The sequence below is a fragment of the Macaca thibetana genome, chromosome Y (genome assembly GCF_024542745.1).
Source record: "Macaca thibetana thibetana isolate TM-01 chromosome Y, ASM2454274v1, whole genome shotgun sequence".
Classification (NCBI taxonomy): Eukaryota; Metazoa; Chordata; class Mammalia; order Primates; family Cercopithecidae; genus Macaca; species Macaca thibetana.
In genome coordinates this window covers 1,193,468-1,210,682 of record NC_065599.1, presented here as the reverse complement: position 1 = coordinate 1,210,682, position 17,215 = coordinate 1,193,468, and the positions used below count along the sequence as shown (strand labels likewise).

The 17,215-nt window shown below is 38.0% G+C and overlaps 1 protein-coding gene across 20 annotated transcripts; it reads left to right on the top strand.

The window, feature by feature from the left end:
* Positions 1-517: 517 nt before the first annotated feature.
* LOC126947162 (RNA-binding motif protein, Y chromosome, family 1 member F/J-like) lies at positions 518-15,712 on the top strand. Of its 20 annotated transcripts, none has more exons than XM_050777866.1 (15): positions 518-630; positions 2,477-2,589; positions 3,033-3,136; positions 6,059-6,281; positions 8,456-8,608; positions 10,595-10,709; positions 11,641-11,751; positions 12,117-12,227; positions 12,593-12,703; positions 13,069-13,179; positions 13,532-13,642; positions 13,995-14,105; positions 14,466-14,576; positions 14,671-14,780; positions 15,164-15,712. In XM_050777866.1, exons 2-15 carry the CDS (start codon positions 2,481-2,483, stop codon positions 15,460-15,462), a joined length of 1,890 nt encoding a protein of 629 aa, XP_050633823.1. In that variant the 5' UTR covers positions 518-630; positions 2,477-2,480; the 3' UTR covers positions 15,463-15,712. The 20 variants fall into 20 exon arrangements, with proteins under 20 accessions (XP_050633823.1, XP_050633824.1, XP_050633830.1 ...); XM_050777867.1 differs by having other exon boundaries at positions 518-661; XM_050777873.1 differs by lacking the exon at positions 11,641-11,751.
* Positions 15,713-17,215: the final 1,503 nt, after the last annotated feature.

Below are 17,215 nucleotides of genomic sequence, written 5' to 3'. Positions count from 1 at the left end.
CAGACAAATTCCACCTCAGCAACGTACCAGTAGACTTTAGTCCCACGCACCCACCCTGTCCCACTCCCCGCCAAGCCACTGTCACCACCCTTGCCCCAGCAGGTAGCGCTGGTCCCTCCCTCTCCCCTTTGGATCTGCAGTATTCAGTCCCATCAGCCTAACCTGCCTAATGAAGTGAGATGTTTTTTTCCCTGTGGGTTAATGTCTTGCCACACTCAAGATGTCAGTTAGGGTGTAGGTCTTCCACGCCCACAATTCCAAAGGGCTCACAGTCTACGCGTGACTGAATTCACTACTACCTGGCATTAAGGCAGACATAGCTTATCAGAGGAGCAACCGCGAGAGGATGCAGCTACAGGCCAACCAGGAGCAGCGCGCCTCCTGAGGCGCCTACAGCCTTCGCAATAATTGGCCGACGCCCACCGCCCTCCCTATGATTGGCCGGTGGAGGTAGGCGGGATTTCCGGGCGAGGCTTCGGCGTGCTTCTCAGTCGGGCCAGCTCTGGTTGTACTTCCTGCAGTTGGGACTGTGGTGTCCCGAAGTCGGAAGCATACGACCTGAGGGCCGGGCGAACCCTCAGGCTGTTTGTCGTACTGAAAAGTTCCTGTATTTTCTGTTTCTCTGGACAGGTTGGTCTCTCGGCAAGAATAGAAAGCGAAGGTTCGGGATTTTGTCTATAAAAGGGGATGGGTTTTCTATGTGTGGGTGTTGAATTACGGGAGGAGACAGTGGGGAGAGAACACCTCAGTGCTATTAAGAAACTCATTTTTATTAAAGTCATTGATTTTTCTTGAGGATTCTGCCTTAACTGCCTAATGTGTCCGACAAGCTGTGGGAGATGGTGCTAAGGCGCCATTGTTTTCATGGGCATTTTTTATTAAAGCGGTTTTTCTCTGTGAATTTGGTCATCATTCAAAATACAGGCAATATACTTAACCCCTAACATGAAAAACTTACACTTTTAGTTAGCACATGTCACGTGTTTGATTTGCTTGGAAGGAATTATCAAATTTTGACATAAATTGTGTTACTTTCGTGTACGTAGAAATACGGGGACATAAATAACCTCAGTTTAAGTTTGCCTCTGTAAAGCCTGTAATTGTCTCCTTCCTTGTATGACAGTATTTGAAACATGTTTCATGTATCTCCGGCACTGTAAATAATTTAAAACGAATAAGTGGGTGTAATCGAGATAAATGGAATTAGATAGGTAACTGGGACAAAATGGAGGAGCTTGTTTTTCTGTTAACCTGGCACACTGACTTACTCTTGTAATCCTAGCATTTGGGAAGCGGAGTTAGAAGGATGACTTGAGGTCAGGAGTTGGAGACCAGCCTGTGTAACATAATGGGCTCCTTTAATATTGCCATTTTCGCATCAGGGACCATTTTAGTGGAAGACAAATTTTTCCTCAGACAAGAGTTGCGCAGGGGAAGATGGAGGCCAAGTGGACACGTTTGGGAGTCGGGGCTGGCGGCAGGGCCCCAAGCGGCGCGTGGTGGGGCTGGGCTTCCGGTAGGGGTAGTGTGACAGAGGACAGGTGGGGCAGCAGGGCTGCCACGGGGACAGGGTGGGGCAGCGGGGGAATAGGGAGGATGGTTTCCAGTTAAAACTGTACAACCTCAGGTCATCCTCATGTGTTACATTCTCTACAGACAGGTATTACAGGGCACCCTCAGGCATTATGTTCAGGCCACAGATAGGTACGGGTTGAAGGCCAGGGTTTGGGGATCTTTTACTTATTGTGTATTTCAAATCACTAAAAGATGGTAAAATATTTAAAATGTTTTCTCCCAAGAACATTTTGATTTGCTTGATTTAGTCTTTTATCCAGATACCATGCTGGGCGTGGTGGTTCACCCTTGAAATCTCATCACTCTGGTAGTCCCAAGCTGGCAGATCACTTGAGCCCAGGATTTGGATACCAGCTTGGGCAATATGGGGAAACCCTTGTCTATTTAAAACAACACAAAAAATTTCCCAAACCTGGTAGAAAGCCCCTCTGGTAACACCTACCTGGGAAGCTGAGATGTGAGAAGATCAGTTGAGGCTGGGTGGAGGAGGCTGCACTTAGCAGTGCACTGATACACATCTCAAGTGTGGGAGATACACATCTCAAGAAAGAAAATACACAAACATCACACTGTACCTCATAAATATAGTTTTCAAATAAAATTATTTAAATGGGGGCATTCTTTATATTGCAACTTAGGAAAATTATGATAGCTTTTCTTATCTAATTTTTAGAAATAAGATTTTATCAGGTACATACTAAAATGCATCATTTGTCCATGAAGTTAGTGACCCTTTTGCTGTGTGTGTTATAAATTTTACATATTTGAAGTAACAAATGCTAGAAAGATGTCAGCCTCGGGAAGGGTTTTACTTGGGTTTTCAACATAGTGTGTAATAAAATTTTATCTTTTTAGCTTATTTATTTTTATCTAAATATAGATAATGTTTTACCATTTGCAGCACAATGGTAGAAGCAGATTGTCCTGGCAAGCTTTTTATTGGTGGCCTCAATAGAGAAACCAATGAAAAGATGCTTAAAGCTGTATTTGTGAAACATGGTCCCATATCAGAAGGTAACTCTTAAAGCCGTGTGTCTGTGTGTATTTTCATATGTATATTTCAATATGTATGTTTAAAATATGTATGTTTATATATATGTATGTTTTGAAAAAATGTATTTTTTTCAAAGTTCATTGTATAACTACATTAAAATGCCTTATTAGTTTTAAACTCTTTTGAATTATCTATTTGATATTTGGAAAATTCTCATAGTACCAGATTAAGGGTCTGTGGTAAGGATAGCCTGCTACTTAGAAAGGAATATGAGGAAAACTAAATATGTTGTGGAGTTAGGGAACAAACTGGAATAAAATAGGCTGACTACAGGGGTGACTTAGTATTAAGAATCATAGTAATGATGTAAAATGCAATTACTTTTTGGTTTGATGTAACTTTCAGATGGTTAGTACCTTGGTGAGCCCATTATATGAATGTAAAAACTTTTCATATATTTTAGTTCTTTTAATAAAGGATCGAACCAGCAAATCCAGAGGTTTTGCATTTATTACTTTTGAGAACCCTGCAGATGCTAAGAATGCTGCCAAAGATATGAATGGAAAGGTAAGAGTCCCTTATTAATAATATTCTAACTCTGTTCTTCAATTAACAGTATTTATAGGTCTTTTTAATATTACTAAACTTTTGAAGATAGTAGAATGTCATATGAAGCCATCCTCTTCTTTATGTCATATACATGCAAGTGTAGTTTGGAAGGGTATTGGAATTAACATTATATAAATTAATATATAATTTTTCTATGTTTGTATTTCAATATGAGTGTAAATAGATTTTGAAAGGTTTTGAAGGGCTTTAAAAGTTGTAAGGAACCTTCATGTAAATGAAAGTAATAAGTCAACATTTATTAAATGTTATTAATGGACTTCCAATTCATGGAAATACTTTTAGAGCATAGACAAACTGTGGATAGACATCTAGACAAACTCACAGGAAGGAAAGATTCTTTCCCATTTTCTGAAAATATATTCTTGAGAAAGTATATTTAAATGTTAAGTCCTTGAAAATAGAAAATAATATGAGAACATTGAAGTCAGATAACAGAAGAAGTAATTGGCATTTTTGCCCCATCCTGGCTCTTTTCTCCTAAGGACGTTTCCTTCCTGTCACTAGAGTGATTTATGTAACATGAATACCCAATTACTCATTTCCCCAGTGTGTTTGGGGACTTGTTTTAATCCAACCAGTGGTCTCTTGTCCTGTTGAGTTTTAAATCTAGGGATTATTGTGTGCTTACTAAAGCTTTAAAATTTTATGTAATTCTATTAACTATTGAATTCCTTTACATTGTAGTCAAGATCATTCCATTTTGGGCCCTTTAGCAGTTTTTTGCTTTATAACAGTTTCCTAATGAGGCCCGGCATGGTGGCTAACGCCACCATGGATGTGGCTGAGGTGGGCAGATCACGAGGTCAGGAAAACGAAACCATAATGGCCAACATGGTAAAAACTTGTCTCTACTAAAATACAAAAACATTAGCCATGTATGATTGTGTGTGCCTGTGGTTCCAGCTACTCAGTAGGCTGAGGCAGGGGAATCAGTTGAACCTGGGAGGCAGAAGTTGCAGTGAGCCGAGATTACGCCAATGCTCTGCAGGCTGGTGACAGAGCGAGAATCCGTCTCAAAATAAATAAATAAATAGCATTATCCCAATCTGGCTCCTGCTAGTCTTTACGCTATCCCCAAATGCTTTTTTGGACTTCTTCAGAATTATCCTTCCTGATGTATGTCTTACAAATAACAATTTATGCTTCAAAAACAACTTAGATTTCATATTTTCTTCCTCATTGCATATTGTATTTTGTACTCACTGTACTATATATTAATCTGTTGATTGTGAAATTGTATATAATGCATATTTAAGTCTTCCTAAGTTGCTTTTATTTCTGTTAGATCTAGCACACTTCCTGGCACATAGCAGAGAGTACAGTTTTATTCACTCTTACAAATTAGTAGATTAAGCTGTGGTAGAAACCGAGAGTAGCTTTTGGTTCATGGCTTTGTGGTAGTGATGGAGATAATTTTGACTTACGTATAGTAATCTATGATAATTTCTTTCTTCCCCCTGTTTTTCAAGCAAAAGAGCAGATAATTTGTGTAGAGTTTTTGTTTGTTTGTTTTTTAAGATGGAGACTCGCTGTGTTGCTAGACTGGATTGCAGTGGGGTTATCTTGGCTCACTGCAACCTCCGCCTGCTGGGTTCAAGCGATTCTCCTTCCTCAGCCTCCGACTAGCCGGGACTACAGACACCTGCCACCACACCCAGCTAATTTTTGTACTTTGAATAGAGACGGGGTTTCACCATGTTGGCCAGGATGGTCTCTAACTCTTTTCCTTGTGATCCGCCTGCCTCAGCCTCCCAAAGTGTTGGGATTACAGGTGTGAGCCACTGTGCCCAGCCAATGTTATTTCTAAATTACTTCATCGTGAGATGAAGTTTTGTTGTGTTGTGTTAATGTTAAGACAGCCAATAAAGGAAGTTCTTAGAGTTTTCAGGGAGAATTAACGGTTAAGGAATTTTGGCTGACTTCAGAATTTGTCTTACTGGGAAGGAAGCAACCATGAGCAAATCTAGGGAAAATATTTTGGGCCCAGAAATAACAAAAGTGGTTTCAAGGTAGGAACAACTGGCGATGTGACTGCAAGAGGTTTTGTAAGGAATTTAAGACTTACTTCCCCCAAATAATAAAAGCCATGGAATTTTTAAATCAAATTGTTAGCTGAACTGTTTCCAAAAATTGCTATGGCCTATAGACAAGATTACAGTGAAAAATGTTATTGTGAAATTAATTAGGATATTTAAGCATTTTTGAGAAATTACATGAAGTACTATATTAAGAGTTATTTTTTAGGGGCACATCTATGGCAATATAAGAAATGAGTAAGGCAAGAAACCTTAACGAGATCAAACAAGGATCACATTCACAGAAACATTTTTAGAGTAAATATAGCATTGTAAATCATATGGGGACATTTTATGTAAGTATTAGCAAATCAAAGAAGAAACAATTCATAATGACTAATGTGAGTAATTACTGAAAAAGTAACCTCATTTTTTTAAATGACACAAGTTTCATTGGGACACTGAAACTTTTAAATCAGTGATGTGAATACACAGATGAAGTGTATTATATATTGTAAAAAACAGATGTGCCACATTCTTCCATAGAATGTGTGATGGTTAATCTTTCTTTGTTGTTTTTTTTTTTGTTTGTTTGTTTTTTAATAAAGGAGAAATTTTCAAGGTGTTTGAATAATAGAATTTGTGTTTGATCTTTTAATGGAAGGCATGTGCTCAGTAAATGTCTCAAATTTGGCATTGTGAAAGATGTGTTCATTTTAGGAGGAAAAATGTTTCCTTTGGGAGAAAATACCTCAAATTGAACTATAGTTGATCTAAAAATGCTTGTAAAATATGCTTACATTAAATGTGCCAGTGTTATTGATAGTCTCCTTAATATTTTTAGTCTTTGGATGGAAAAGCAATAAAAGTAGAACAAGCCAAGAAACCATCATTTCAAAGTGGTGGTAGGCGGAGACCTCCACCTTCTTCAAGAAACAGAAGCCCTTCAGGAAGTCTGAGATCTGCAAAAGGAAGTAGTGGAGGAACAAGAGGGTGGCATCCCTCACATGAAGGACACTTGGGTAATGTTTTAAAATATAAAGATGAAACCATAGGACTGAAAGAAAGTAAGTTTGAAGATATTGAAATTTCTCAATTTTATTTATTTCCTTTATGAACAGAAGATTAATTTATTGATAAGCAAAATTATTTCTAAGTACTAAAGATGTATTATAAGAATGATTGAACTAATAACTAAAATTTGCTTTAAAATTGTAATAGCGTTGCATTGAAGTAACACAGATTTCAAACTGAATTGAGTTTATGAATGCTGATTGCGCGTACTCAGCAGGTTTTCTGCAGAGCTCATTTAAATTCATACTTTAGAGTTTTCTACTTTGGGGCACAGAATTTCATATCAGTTATATTATCAAAGTATGGTGGAATATTTAAAAGTTTCCTGTAGGAAAAAAAGTAACTCAGTACTTAAGATTGATTTTGCAATATTTGTTTTCTTGTGTGTACATGTGCAAATATCTATGCAAATCTATTGATTTGTAATTTTGATACGGAAAATTTGAACATTGGCCTGCCATAAAGCATTTTCAATTTAAGTAATGTAGAGCTTTAATTTCTGAAAATTGTCTGTGACTCTGGAAAGGTCTAAAAACCACTGCTTTACAGGTATGTGTGTATCTATCTTTGCTGGAGGATGGGTCACTGAAAATGATATTTATGAGTGATTTACTCAATAGAAATGAGGGGTCTATTTTTACATATAAAAGAGAAACAAACCATGTATTAAAAAAAAAAAAAGATAAAACTATTGGATTGGCTGTGTGAGGTGGCCCACGCCTGTCACTTCAGCACTTAGGGAGTACAGGGCAGGTGGACCACGAGGTCAGGAGTTCCAGACCAGCCTGGCCAACATGGTGAAACCCTGTTTCCCCTAAAGATGCAAAAAATTAGCCTGGTGTGGTAGTGTGCATCTGTAATCCCAGCTACTTGGGAGGCTGAGGTAGGAGAATCGCTGGAACCTGGGGGGCGGAAGTTGCAGTGAACCAAGGTTATGCCATTGTGCTCCAGCCTGCGTGATAGGGCAAGAGTCCATCTCAATAAATAAATAAATAAATAAATAAATAACTTGTATTATCTATTAACCAACTTCGAAACTGTAACAATTAATTTGGAGTTTTAATATCCAGATGTGTAGTTCATTGGAGATGTTTTTTAAAGTTGAAATTGCAGTGTTTGCTTCATTTTTAAGATGCGTGGCTTCCTGGCTATTTTGTCGCCATTGATCTTGAGGGTGAGGTTCAATTATACCCTGCCACGTATGAGAATGTATATATTCTAACCTGTAACACCATCTGGCAATTGGCATATAGCTATATTTTTGTAGATCTACAAAAATATTTTTATATTAATTAATATGCAATTCTTAAAGTATTAAAATTCAGCATAGTCTAATCTGAAAATTAATGTCTCATAAGGGAATTTTAAGAATTCTGTATTGTGTTAACAAATTTTAGAGGTAATGTATTTTCCTGATATGTCACTTCTTGGTATTGTAAATATTTGAATTTCTTTGAATGGAATTTAGTTTATCTTTTTTTTTTTTTTTTTTTTGAGACGGAGTCTCGCTGTGTCTCCCAGGCTGGAGTGCAGTGGCGTGATCTCGGCTCACTGCAAGCTCCGCCTCCCGGGTTCACGCCATTCTCCCGCCTCAGCCTCCCAAGTAGCTGAGACTACAGGCGCCCGCCACCATGCCCAGCTAGTTTTTTGTATTTTTAGTAGAGACGGGGTTTCACCATGTTAGCCAGGATAGTCTCGATCTCCTGACCTCGTGATCCACCCGCCTCGGCCTCCTAAAGTGCTGGGATTACAGGCTTGAGCCACCGCGCCCGGCCATTAGTTTATCTTTATGATATGCTTTGAAATTGTTTCCTCATAACAGAATGATATAATCAGTCATTTATCATTTTTCTTTTAATATTTTTATGTATATTATACTTAGATACTTTATTGATAGATTTCTACTCCCTGTTCACTCCCCATTTTCCCACCTCTCTCTCTCACACCAATATATTATGATACTTGAGTTTCTTTCTAGATTTTCTAAATGGACTTTTATTGCTTGAACTGTACTGATTTCATATAGAAATATTAATTTTATTGGTTTAGACAGATGTGAATTTGTAAGATTATAATATGTAGAAAATCTTTATAAACAACTAAAACTTCTTAGCCATTTAAGAAACAGTGATGTTAGTTAACTAAAAAGATTTTGTTTGAAATACAGATGATGGTGAATACACTCTTGATCTCAACATGAGTTCTTCTAGGGGAGCCATTCCAGTTAAAAGAGGTCCATCTTCAAGAAGTGGAGGTCCTCTTCCTAAAAAATCTGCTCTTTCTGCTATGGCAAGAAGCAATAGTTGGATCAGAAGCCAAGGTAAATGCTACCTGACAGAAAGACTGTAGTTTTTGTATCACTTAAAATGAGCTATTTTACCTGAATGCTTAGCTTTAAGTTCGTTGAAGAAAAGAGAAGTGACACATACATGGACGTAATTACTGATTGATAGCTTTTATTATAGTTTCTATCTCACTAGGTACATTTCAGATTTATGTTGAAGAAATACTTGAACTTCTCACTGCAGATCGAAGAAGTGATTAGAGTGAGGCCAACATTCCTTTTAATCCTGTGTTTGCTAGAAAATTCCCCTTAATTTTCCTCTTAGTTCCCAGCAGTATTCTTTGATGGGAGGCTCCTTCATCTAATTAATTCTTCCATTTACTAGGTCCCCTGGTAGTGGTCCCCTGGTGTCCCAGTCTAAAAGTTGCTTGTTCAGTTTCTTTGTTGGGTTGGAGTCTTGCTCTTACCAGGTCAGAGTGCATTGGTGAGATGATGGCTCTTGACAGCTTCAAATTCCTGGGCTCAGGCAATTCTCCTGTTTCAGCCTTCCACATTTCTGCAACTACAGGCATGCATCATCATACCCAGCTAAATTGTTTTCCTATATTTTTTAGAGAGAGGATCTCACTACACTGTCAAAACTGATGTTAAAGCCCGGGGCTCAAGCAGTCCAGCTGCCTCTGCCTTCCACACTCAGTCAGTGTGAGCCGCTGAGCCTGGCCATCCAACTTCTGACACCTCAGTAATGCATATGTGCAAGGCATTCCCACTGCTTATATGGAGATTCAAAAGAACTACAAGAGCATTTAGCAGATAAGGAGTCACTGGGCTTAAATATTATTTTAAAATAAATTTAAGGCTTGAAAGGTAGACGTGAAGGAGTCCAATATTCTTAAATTTAGTGGATATCACAGAAGTGCAGAGTTGTGAAATACAGGGTGATGTAAATCAATAGTTGAGATTGTACCAGGATGTTTAAACATTAACACAAGATCTTTGGTGTAAGATTTGAAATATTTGAGGAGAGAATTTAGAACTAAGTAACACGAGGTGAGCAATTGGATTGAATAGAAGTAATATTTTTCAGAAGGAGAATTGTAAGACTGCAGACTGGACAGAAGAAAACAAGACAATAAATAAAAGTTCTTGGCAAAGAAGTTAAGCGGAACAAATTAAAATTCTTACTTAGTCCTCCACCCTAATATGGAGGAAATTGAAAACTGCCATTTTCAATTTTACATTTCATATGTAGAGTATCAGTGAAGTTAGGTATTTATGGGCTTTAGGATATACAAGCCAACATATTTCCATTGGAAAATTAGCCAGTGAAGGTATCACAGGTGAAAGACTGACCTCTGAGGAATAGCAGGTGAAGAGTATATTAAAGGAGAAACTTTTCTATTTTGAAATAGCAACATTGTTGTAATGACCCCTTTCATAATATTGCTTATTGCAGTAAAAGTAAATCTTGGCCATCATTAGAAAATCTTCACTAGCACATTTTAATTTGTCAACATTTAAAATAGAGCCAACCAGTTAGTGATAAAGGAGAACTTTTATGTAAACATTTAGTGTGCAGTCATTCAAAGGTAGCATTATTTGTGTGTGTGAGTTGGACCGAACAACATGGGAAAATTTACGTTCTTCAGCTGAGAAGCGACAATGTATGTAAACTTTAAAATCCATGATTAGTTTGATGATTTTACATGTTATTCCTGTATTATTAGTAGTCATCAGTAATTCACATGAAAAGTAAAATAATAACTAAGTTATTAACCATTACCAATGAACTTTTACCTAAGAATTAATGTTTGGCTTCAGCTTCATTAGAAGAACTGGACTTGTGGGAGCCATGGGATTATCCAAAGCCATACGAAATATTCAGTGTCATGACTGTAGTAATTTAGGAAATGAAGAATAGAGTCATAGAAGAAATAATTATAGAAGTTGTTTGAGAGAAGAGAAAATAGTGTTTTAGATTTGGTGTTCTTTACAAAATGTTCCATCATTTTAATATGAAAGGTCCCATGTCACGTGGAAGAGAGAATTATGGAGGTCCTCCATGCAGAGAGCCAACCTCTTCCTGGAGAAATGACCATATGTCACGAAGAGATGATGGTTATGCAACTAAGGAGAGGTAAAGGAAAAATGAAGAAACACAATTGATTTTTTTTCTTGTGATGATGAAATTCACATAACAAAATTAAATATTACAATGTAAATAGTTAAGTGGTGTTTAATATATTCTGTGTCATGCAACAACTACCTCCATCAAGTTCCAAAACATTTTCATCACTCTAAATTAAAACTCCAACTACCAGTTAAGCTTTCCCTTCCATTTTCTTCCTTTCCTCAGCTGCTAGCAAACACCAATCTGTGTTCTGCCTCTGAACCACCTGTTGTAGGCATTTAATGTTAATGGGGCTCAAACACAACAGGACGTTTATCTGTGATGTCCTGAAGGTTCATTTACATCATAGCACTTTACTCCTTCAACAAGTTGTTAAACCATTATTTTATCTGGGTGGTTTCCACCCCAGTATTTCTATGCACCAATATTTGTTTGAGTACACGTATTCAATTCTGGGTGTATATGAGTGGAATTGCATGGTCCTATGATAGCTATGTTTACTTTCCTGAGGAACCACCACATTTCCCCATAGTAGCTGCATCGTTTTCCATTCCAACTAGCATTGTATCAGGGTTCCAATTTATCTACATCCTCTCAAACACTTGTTATTTCCTCCTTTTTAAAATTTACTGCCATTCCAGGTTGTGTGTGGGAAATATGATACTCATTTTGGATTTGAAATGCATTTTCTGCACCCATTAACTCGTCATGCACATGTACCCCAGAACTTAAAGTATAAAAAAACCAAAAAGAAATGCATTTTCTGAATCACTGATTATGAGTATCTGTCCCATGTGCTTTTTGGGCATTTGCCTATTTTATTTGGAGAAATATCTATTTAGATGTTTGACCTTTTAATTTTGTTTAAGCCATAAGTTATGTTTTGGATACTGGAAGTTGAAAATTTAAAATTTGTTGCTTAAACTTATGCCCACAGAAATCATCCAAGTTCCCGAGACACTAGGGATTATGCTCCACCATCTAGAGGCTATACATACCGTGATTATGGTCGTTCTAGTCCAGATGAACATTCCTCTAGAGGATATAGGTAATGTAATGTTTTCTGGATTTGTCAAATAGATTTCTTAAGTTGTTCATTCCAACTAACATTGTATCAGGGCTCCAATTTATCTGCATCCTCTCAAACACTTGCTATTTCCTGCTTTGTAAAATTTATTGTGCTTCCAGTGTGTGTGTGAAGTGTGGAATCTCCTTTTCGATTTGGAATGCATTCTCTGAATCACTGATCATGAGTATCTGTTCCATGCGCTTTTTGGGCATTTGCCTATTTTATTTGGAGTAATATTTATTTAGATGTTTGACAATTTAATTGTGTTTAAGCTGTAAGTTAGTTATGTTTTGGATACTGGAAGTTGAAAATTTAAAATTTGTTGCTTAAACTTATGCCCACAGAAATCATCCAAGTTCCCGAGACACTAGGGATTATGCTCCACCATCTAGAGGCTATACCTACCGTGACTATGGTCGTTCTAGTCCAGATGAACATTCCTCTAGAGGATATAGGTAATGTAATGTTTTCTGGATTTGCCAAATAGATTTCTTAAGTTGTTCATTCCAACTAACATTGTATCAGGGCTCCAATTTATCTGCATCCTCTCAAACACTTGCTATTTCCTGCTTTGTAAAATTTGTTGTGCTTCCAGTGTGTGTGTGAAGTGTGGAATCTCCTTTTCGATTTGGAATGCATTCTCTGAATCACTGATTATGAGTATCTGTTCCATGTGCTTTTTGGGCTTTTGCCTATTTCATTTGGAGAAATATCTATTTAGATGTTTGACCTTTTAATTTTGTTTAAGCCTTAAGTTAGTTATGTTTTGGATACTGGAAGTTGAAAATTTTAAATTTGTTGCTTAAACTTATGCCCACAGAAATCATCCAAGTTCCCGAGACACTAGGGTTTATGCTCCACCATCTAGAGGCTATACCTACCGTGATTATGGTCGTTCTAGTCCAGATGAACATTCCTCTAGAGGATATAGGTAATGCAATGTTTTCTGGATTTGTCAAATAGATTTCTTAAGTTGTTCATTCCAACTAACATTGTATCAGGGCTCCAATTTATCTGCATCCTCTCAAACACTTGCTATTTCCTGCTTTGCAAAATTTATTGTGCTTCCAGTGTGTGTGTGAAGTGTGGAATCTCCTTTTGGATTTGGAATGCATTCTCTGAATCACTGATTATGAGTATCTGTTCCATGTGCTTTTTGGGCTTTTGCTTATTTCATTTGGAGTAATATTTATTTAGATGTTTGACAATTTAATTGTGTTTAAGTTGTAATTTAGTTATATTTTGGATATTAGAAGCTGAAAATTTAAAATTTGTTGCTTAAACTTATGCCCACAGAAATCATCCAAGTTCCCGAGACACTAGGGATTATGCTCCACCATCTAGGGGCTATACCTACCGTGATTATGGTCGTTCTTGTCCAGATGAACATTCCTCTAGAGGATATAGGTAATGCAATGTTTTCTGGATTTGTCAAATAGATTTCTTAAATTGTTCATTCCAACTAACATTGTATCAGGGCTCCAATTTATCTGCATCCTCCTAAACACTTGGTATTTCCTGCTTTGTAAAATTTATTGTGCTTCCAGTGTGTGTGTGAAGTGTGGAATCTCCTTTTGGATTTGGAATGCATTCTCTGAATCACTGATTATGAGTATCTATTCCTTGTGCTTTTTGGGCTTTTGCTTATTTTATTTGGAGTAATATTTATTTAGATGTTTGACAATTTAATTGTGTTGAAGTTGTAATTTAGTTATATTTTGGATATTAGAAGCTGAAAATTTAAAACTTATGCCCACAGAAATCATCCAAGTTCCCGAGAAACCAGGGATTATGCTCCACCACCTAAAGACTATACATACCATGATTATGGTCGTTCTAGTCCAGATGAACATTCCTCTAGAGGATATAGGTAATGCAATGTTTTCTGGATTTGTCAAATAGATTTCTTAAGTTGTTCATTCCAACTAACATTGTATCAGGGCTCCAATTTATCTGTATCCTCTCAAACACTTGCTATTTCCTGCTTTGTAAAATTTATTGTGCTTCCAGTGTGTGTGTGAAGTGTGGAATCTCCTTTTGGATTTGGAATGCATTCTCTGAATCACTGATCATGAGTATCTGTTTCATGTGCTTTTTGGGCATTTGCCTATTTTATTTGGAGTAATATTTATTTAGATGTTTGACAATTTAATTGTGTTGAAGTTGTAATTTAGTTATATTTTGGATATTAGAAGCTGCAAATTTAAAACTTATGCCCACAGAAATCATCCAAGTTCCCGAGAAACCAGGGATTATGCTCCACCAGCTAAAGACTATACATACCGTGATTATGGTCGTTCTAGTCCAGATGAACATTCCTCTAGAGGATATAGGTAATGCAATGTTTTCTGGATTTGTCAAATAGATTTCTTAAGTTGTTCATTCCAACTAACATTGTATCAGGGCTCCAATTTATCTGCATCCTCTCAAACACTTGCTATTTCCTGCTTTGTAAAATTTGTGCTTCCGGTGTGTGTGTGAAGTGTGGAATCTCCTTTTGGATTTGGAATGCATTCTCTGAATCACTGATTATGAGTATCTGTTCCATGTGCTTTTTGGGCTTTTGCTTATTTTATTTGGAGTAATATTTATTTAGATGTTTGACAATTTAATTGTGTTTAAGTTGTAATTTAGTTATTTTGGATATTAGAAGCTGAAAATTTAAAATTTGTTGCTTAAACTTATGCCCACAGAAATCATCCAAGTTCCCGAGAAACCAGGGATTATGCTCCACCAGCTAAAGACTATGCATACTGTGTTTATGGTCGTTCTAGTCAGGATGAACATTCCTCCAGAGGATATAGGTACTATAACGTTATCTGGATTTATCAAATAGATTTATTCAATTGTTCATTCTGACATTAAAAAAAGCTTTTTTTTTTTTTTTTCTCAATTTAGTGATCGTGATGGCTACAGTGAGGCCTGTGGTAGAGATCATTCTGAAGGTCCAAGTGGAAGTTCTTATAGAGATGCATTTCAGGGATATGATAATGGTCCAGGATGGATTTGTAAGTTATATAATTGTATTTCATAGAACAGATCATTGTTTTAATGAAATTCTAAGGAAAATTATAAAGCACAAATATAACATGTTTAAATGTTGAGTATTCTTAACAGTATAAAGCATAGGGAATGATATGAAGGTGAGAACTTCAGTTCATGTTCAGAAAATGTGACTCAACATTTATTTTAGAATTAAATTTGTTAAACTTCCAAATACTACTCTTACACTTCTTTTAAATAAAACCTGACTATTGAAGGCTTAATTAGTATCCTGTCAACAAAGGCAGAGGAAAGCAGATATTTCAAAATAGTACTTTAGTTCATGCTTTAGTGATAGCAGTAAAAATGTTTAAATGCAATCCAACGTATTGTTTTATCAACCCTGCAGGGACCTCTCAGGGTGCACCACCTGCACAAGGGCCTCGGATATCTTACGGTGGAAGCACCTGCCATGATTATAATACACGAGATAGATATGGCAGAAGTTGGGAGAGTTACTCAAGGAGCTGTGGTGATTCTTATTCTTGTGGTCGTGAGCATGCTGGCAGAAAAGACCAAAGGAATCTGCCTTCTCTGGCTAGGTTGCTCCCTGCTCCTCGTGAAGCATATGGTAGCTCAAGTTATGTTTCATCTACAGTAGATGGTGAAGAAAGTAGATCTGAAAAAGGAGACTTAAGCAGATATTAAAGCAAGTATTCAAAGTAATAGTTATTGCATTCCAAACCTTATTTGCAAATTGAAAATTGAAGTGTTATTTCTGCATATTACTACAAGAAACATATTGGTTTTGTGGAGAGAGGTAGATACTAACTTCCTCCATGAATTTTTTGAGGTATTCAGAGCAAAAGGAATTTTTTTCAAAGTAATTTCATACTTGTTAATGCTCTTTGAAAAGTGTTTAGATGTAATATCTACTTTAAAATTTTCAGAATAAAATTTGAAAGCCTCTGTTCACATCTCTTGTCTGGGTATGGGTCTGCCATGGCTGACATCATCAGGGCAAGACACCCACTGGGTGGAGAGCTGGGCTTATGCATTTTACCCCTGTTCTGAAGAGACCCTGCATGCCTGCATCTCGTGGGACCAGTGATCCTAGAGACCTCCCTCTGGGGCCACTCATGACCATAAGCTTAGGATCTTGTGTGCCTTACTTCCTATCTGCCCAGGTGAGGCATCCTGGAGAGGATGCATGGGGCAATGCTTGTGTGCATACATGCAGCACTGGAACAGGGTGTCAGCAGCCAGTTAGACCGCTGCTCACTAGGCCCTCTCCTAAACTCCCACCTGGCTAAGTGATAAGTGTCCCATCTACCTGACCCCACAGCCCGGGTTTCTCCTCCATCTACTGACCCGTGCCCTCTTGGGGAGAATGCCAGCCTCCCTGGAGACTCAGGCCCTGCCGGACCCACATGCTGTGCTCCTCTCTCATGGGCCGGACACTGGTGCACAGGGATTCCTGGATAGCAAATCCCAAAACCCCGCGGGTTCCATTGCTTCTTACTTGAATGCCCACCTTCCCTGACCAAACACACAGGAAGATACAGACAGCTGGTAGGTTTTATTTCCCTCCAGGTGTCATTTCAGGTCCGTGTCATCTCCTCTAGGTAGCTTGTGCCAGCCCTCCTTTTCCTCCTCCCTCTGCCATTTGTGAGAACGCTGAGGACTCTTCGCATCTCCGAAGAGCGCAGGCTTCATGGGTCCTGAAGTTGGATTGCCAAACTGGCAGCACCCTACTTGCCAGCTCAAGAGCTATGTTGAGGCATACCAGTGGGTAGGAGTGTGCCCCCCTCCCCCAAACCAAGGTACACAAAGGTACACAGGCACAGCTGTTCACACTCATACACCAGCTCAAACACACAGGCTGGAATGTGCCCACACTCACACTGGTACAAGGGAAATTGGATGGCTACACTAATACTCAGATGGGCCTTAATGCTCAGGATTCCCTTGTTGGACACACACAGAAGGTCCCCTGCCATTTAATTGATCATCTACAATGGGATTTATTTTTACTTTTATACTTTATTTAACTTACCAAAGTATGTTGCATTCTTTCCCCCATCATGAAAAAGACTTTGACACAAGTAAGGAGGAAGAGCACTTTTACAATAAAACCCTGTGTCTGAATCTACATTATTAAGGCATTTTAAAAATTGAAGGATGTAGATCTAGGTGCGACTCATGTGCACCTCTCCGTGGAGGGTAAGAGGTCCCTAGTGGAGCCCAAACTGAGCCCAACATGGTAGCAGGCCTCAAGGAATGGAAGGGAGCCAGAGAAGGATGATGAGGCAATTATCCCTTGAGACTTGCTTCTTACCCATAGACCTTGGCCACTTCTGCCTCTTAGGTGACTTCAGGTTTCCCAGTTCTGAAATATAAGTGTTACAGTTCCCTGATGGGCCTTTCTCCCCCAGCCCAGGGATGGCCTGGGATTTCTCAT

What these genes read in the sequence shown, in the direction of transcription:
- LOC126947162 (XM_050777866.1), top strand. Translation starts at nt 2,481, where the DNA reads ATGGTAGAAGCAGATTGTCCTGGCAAGCTTTTTATTGGTGGCCTCAAT. An exon ending in GGTTATGCAACTAAGGAGAG is followed by an intron (nt 10,710 to 11,640) that starts GTAAAGGAAAAA and finishes TTATGCCCACAG; the next exon opens with AAATCATCCAAGTTCCCGAG. An exon ending in CATTCCTCCAGAGGATATAG is followed by an intron (nt 14,577 to 14,670) that starts GTACTATAACGT and finishes TTCTCAATTTAG; the next exon opens with TGATCGTGATGGCTACAGTG.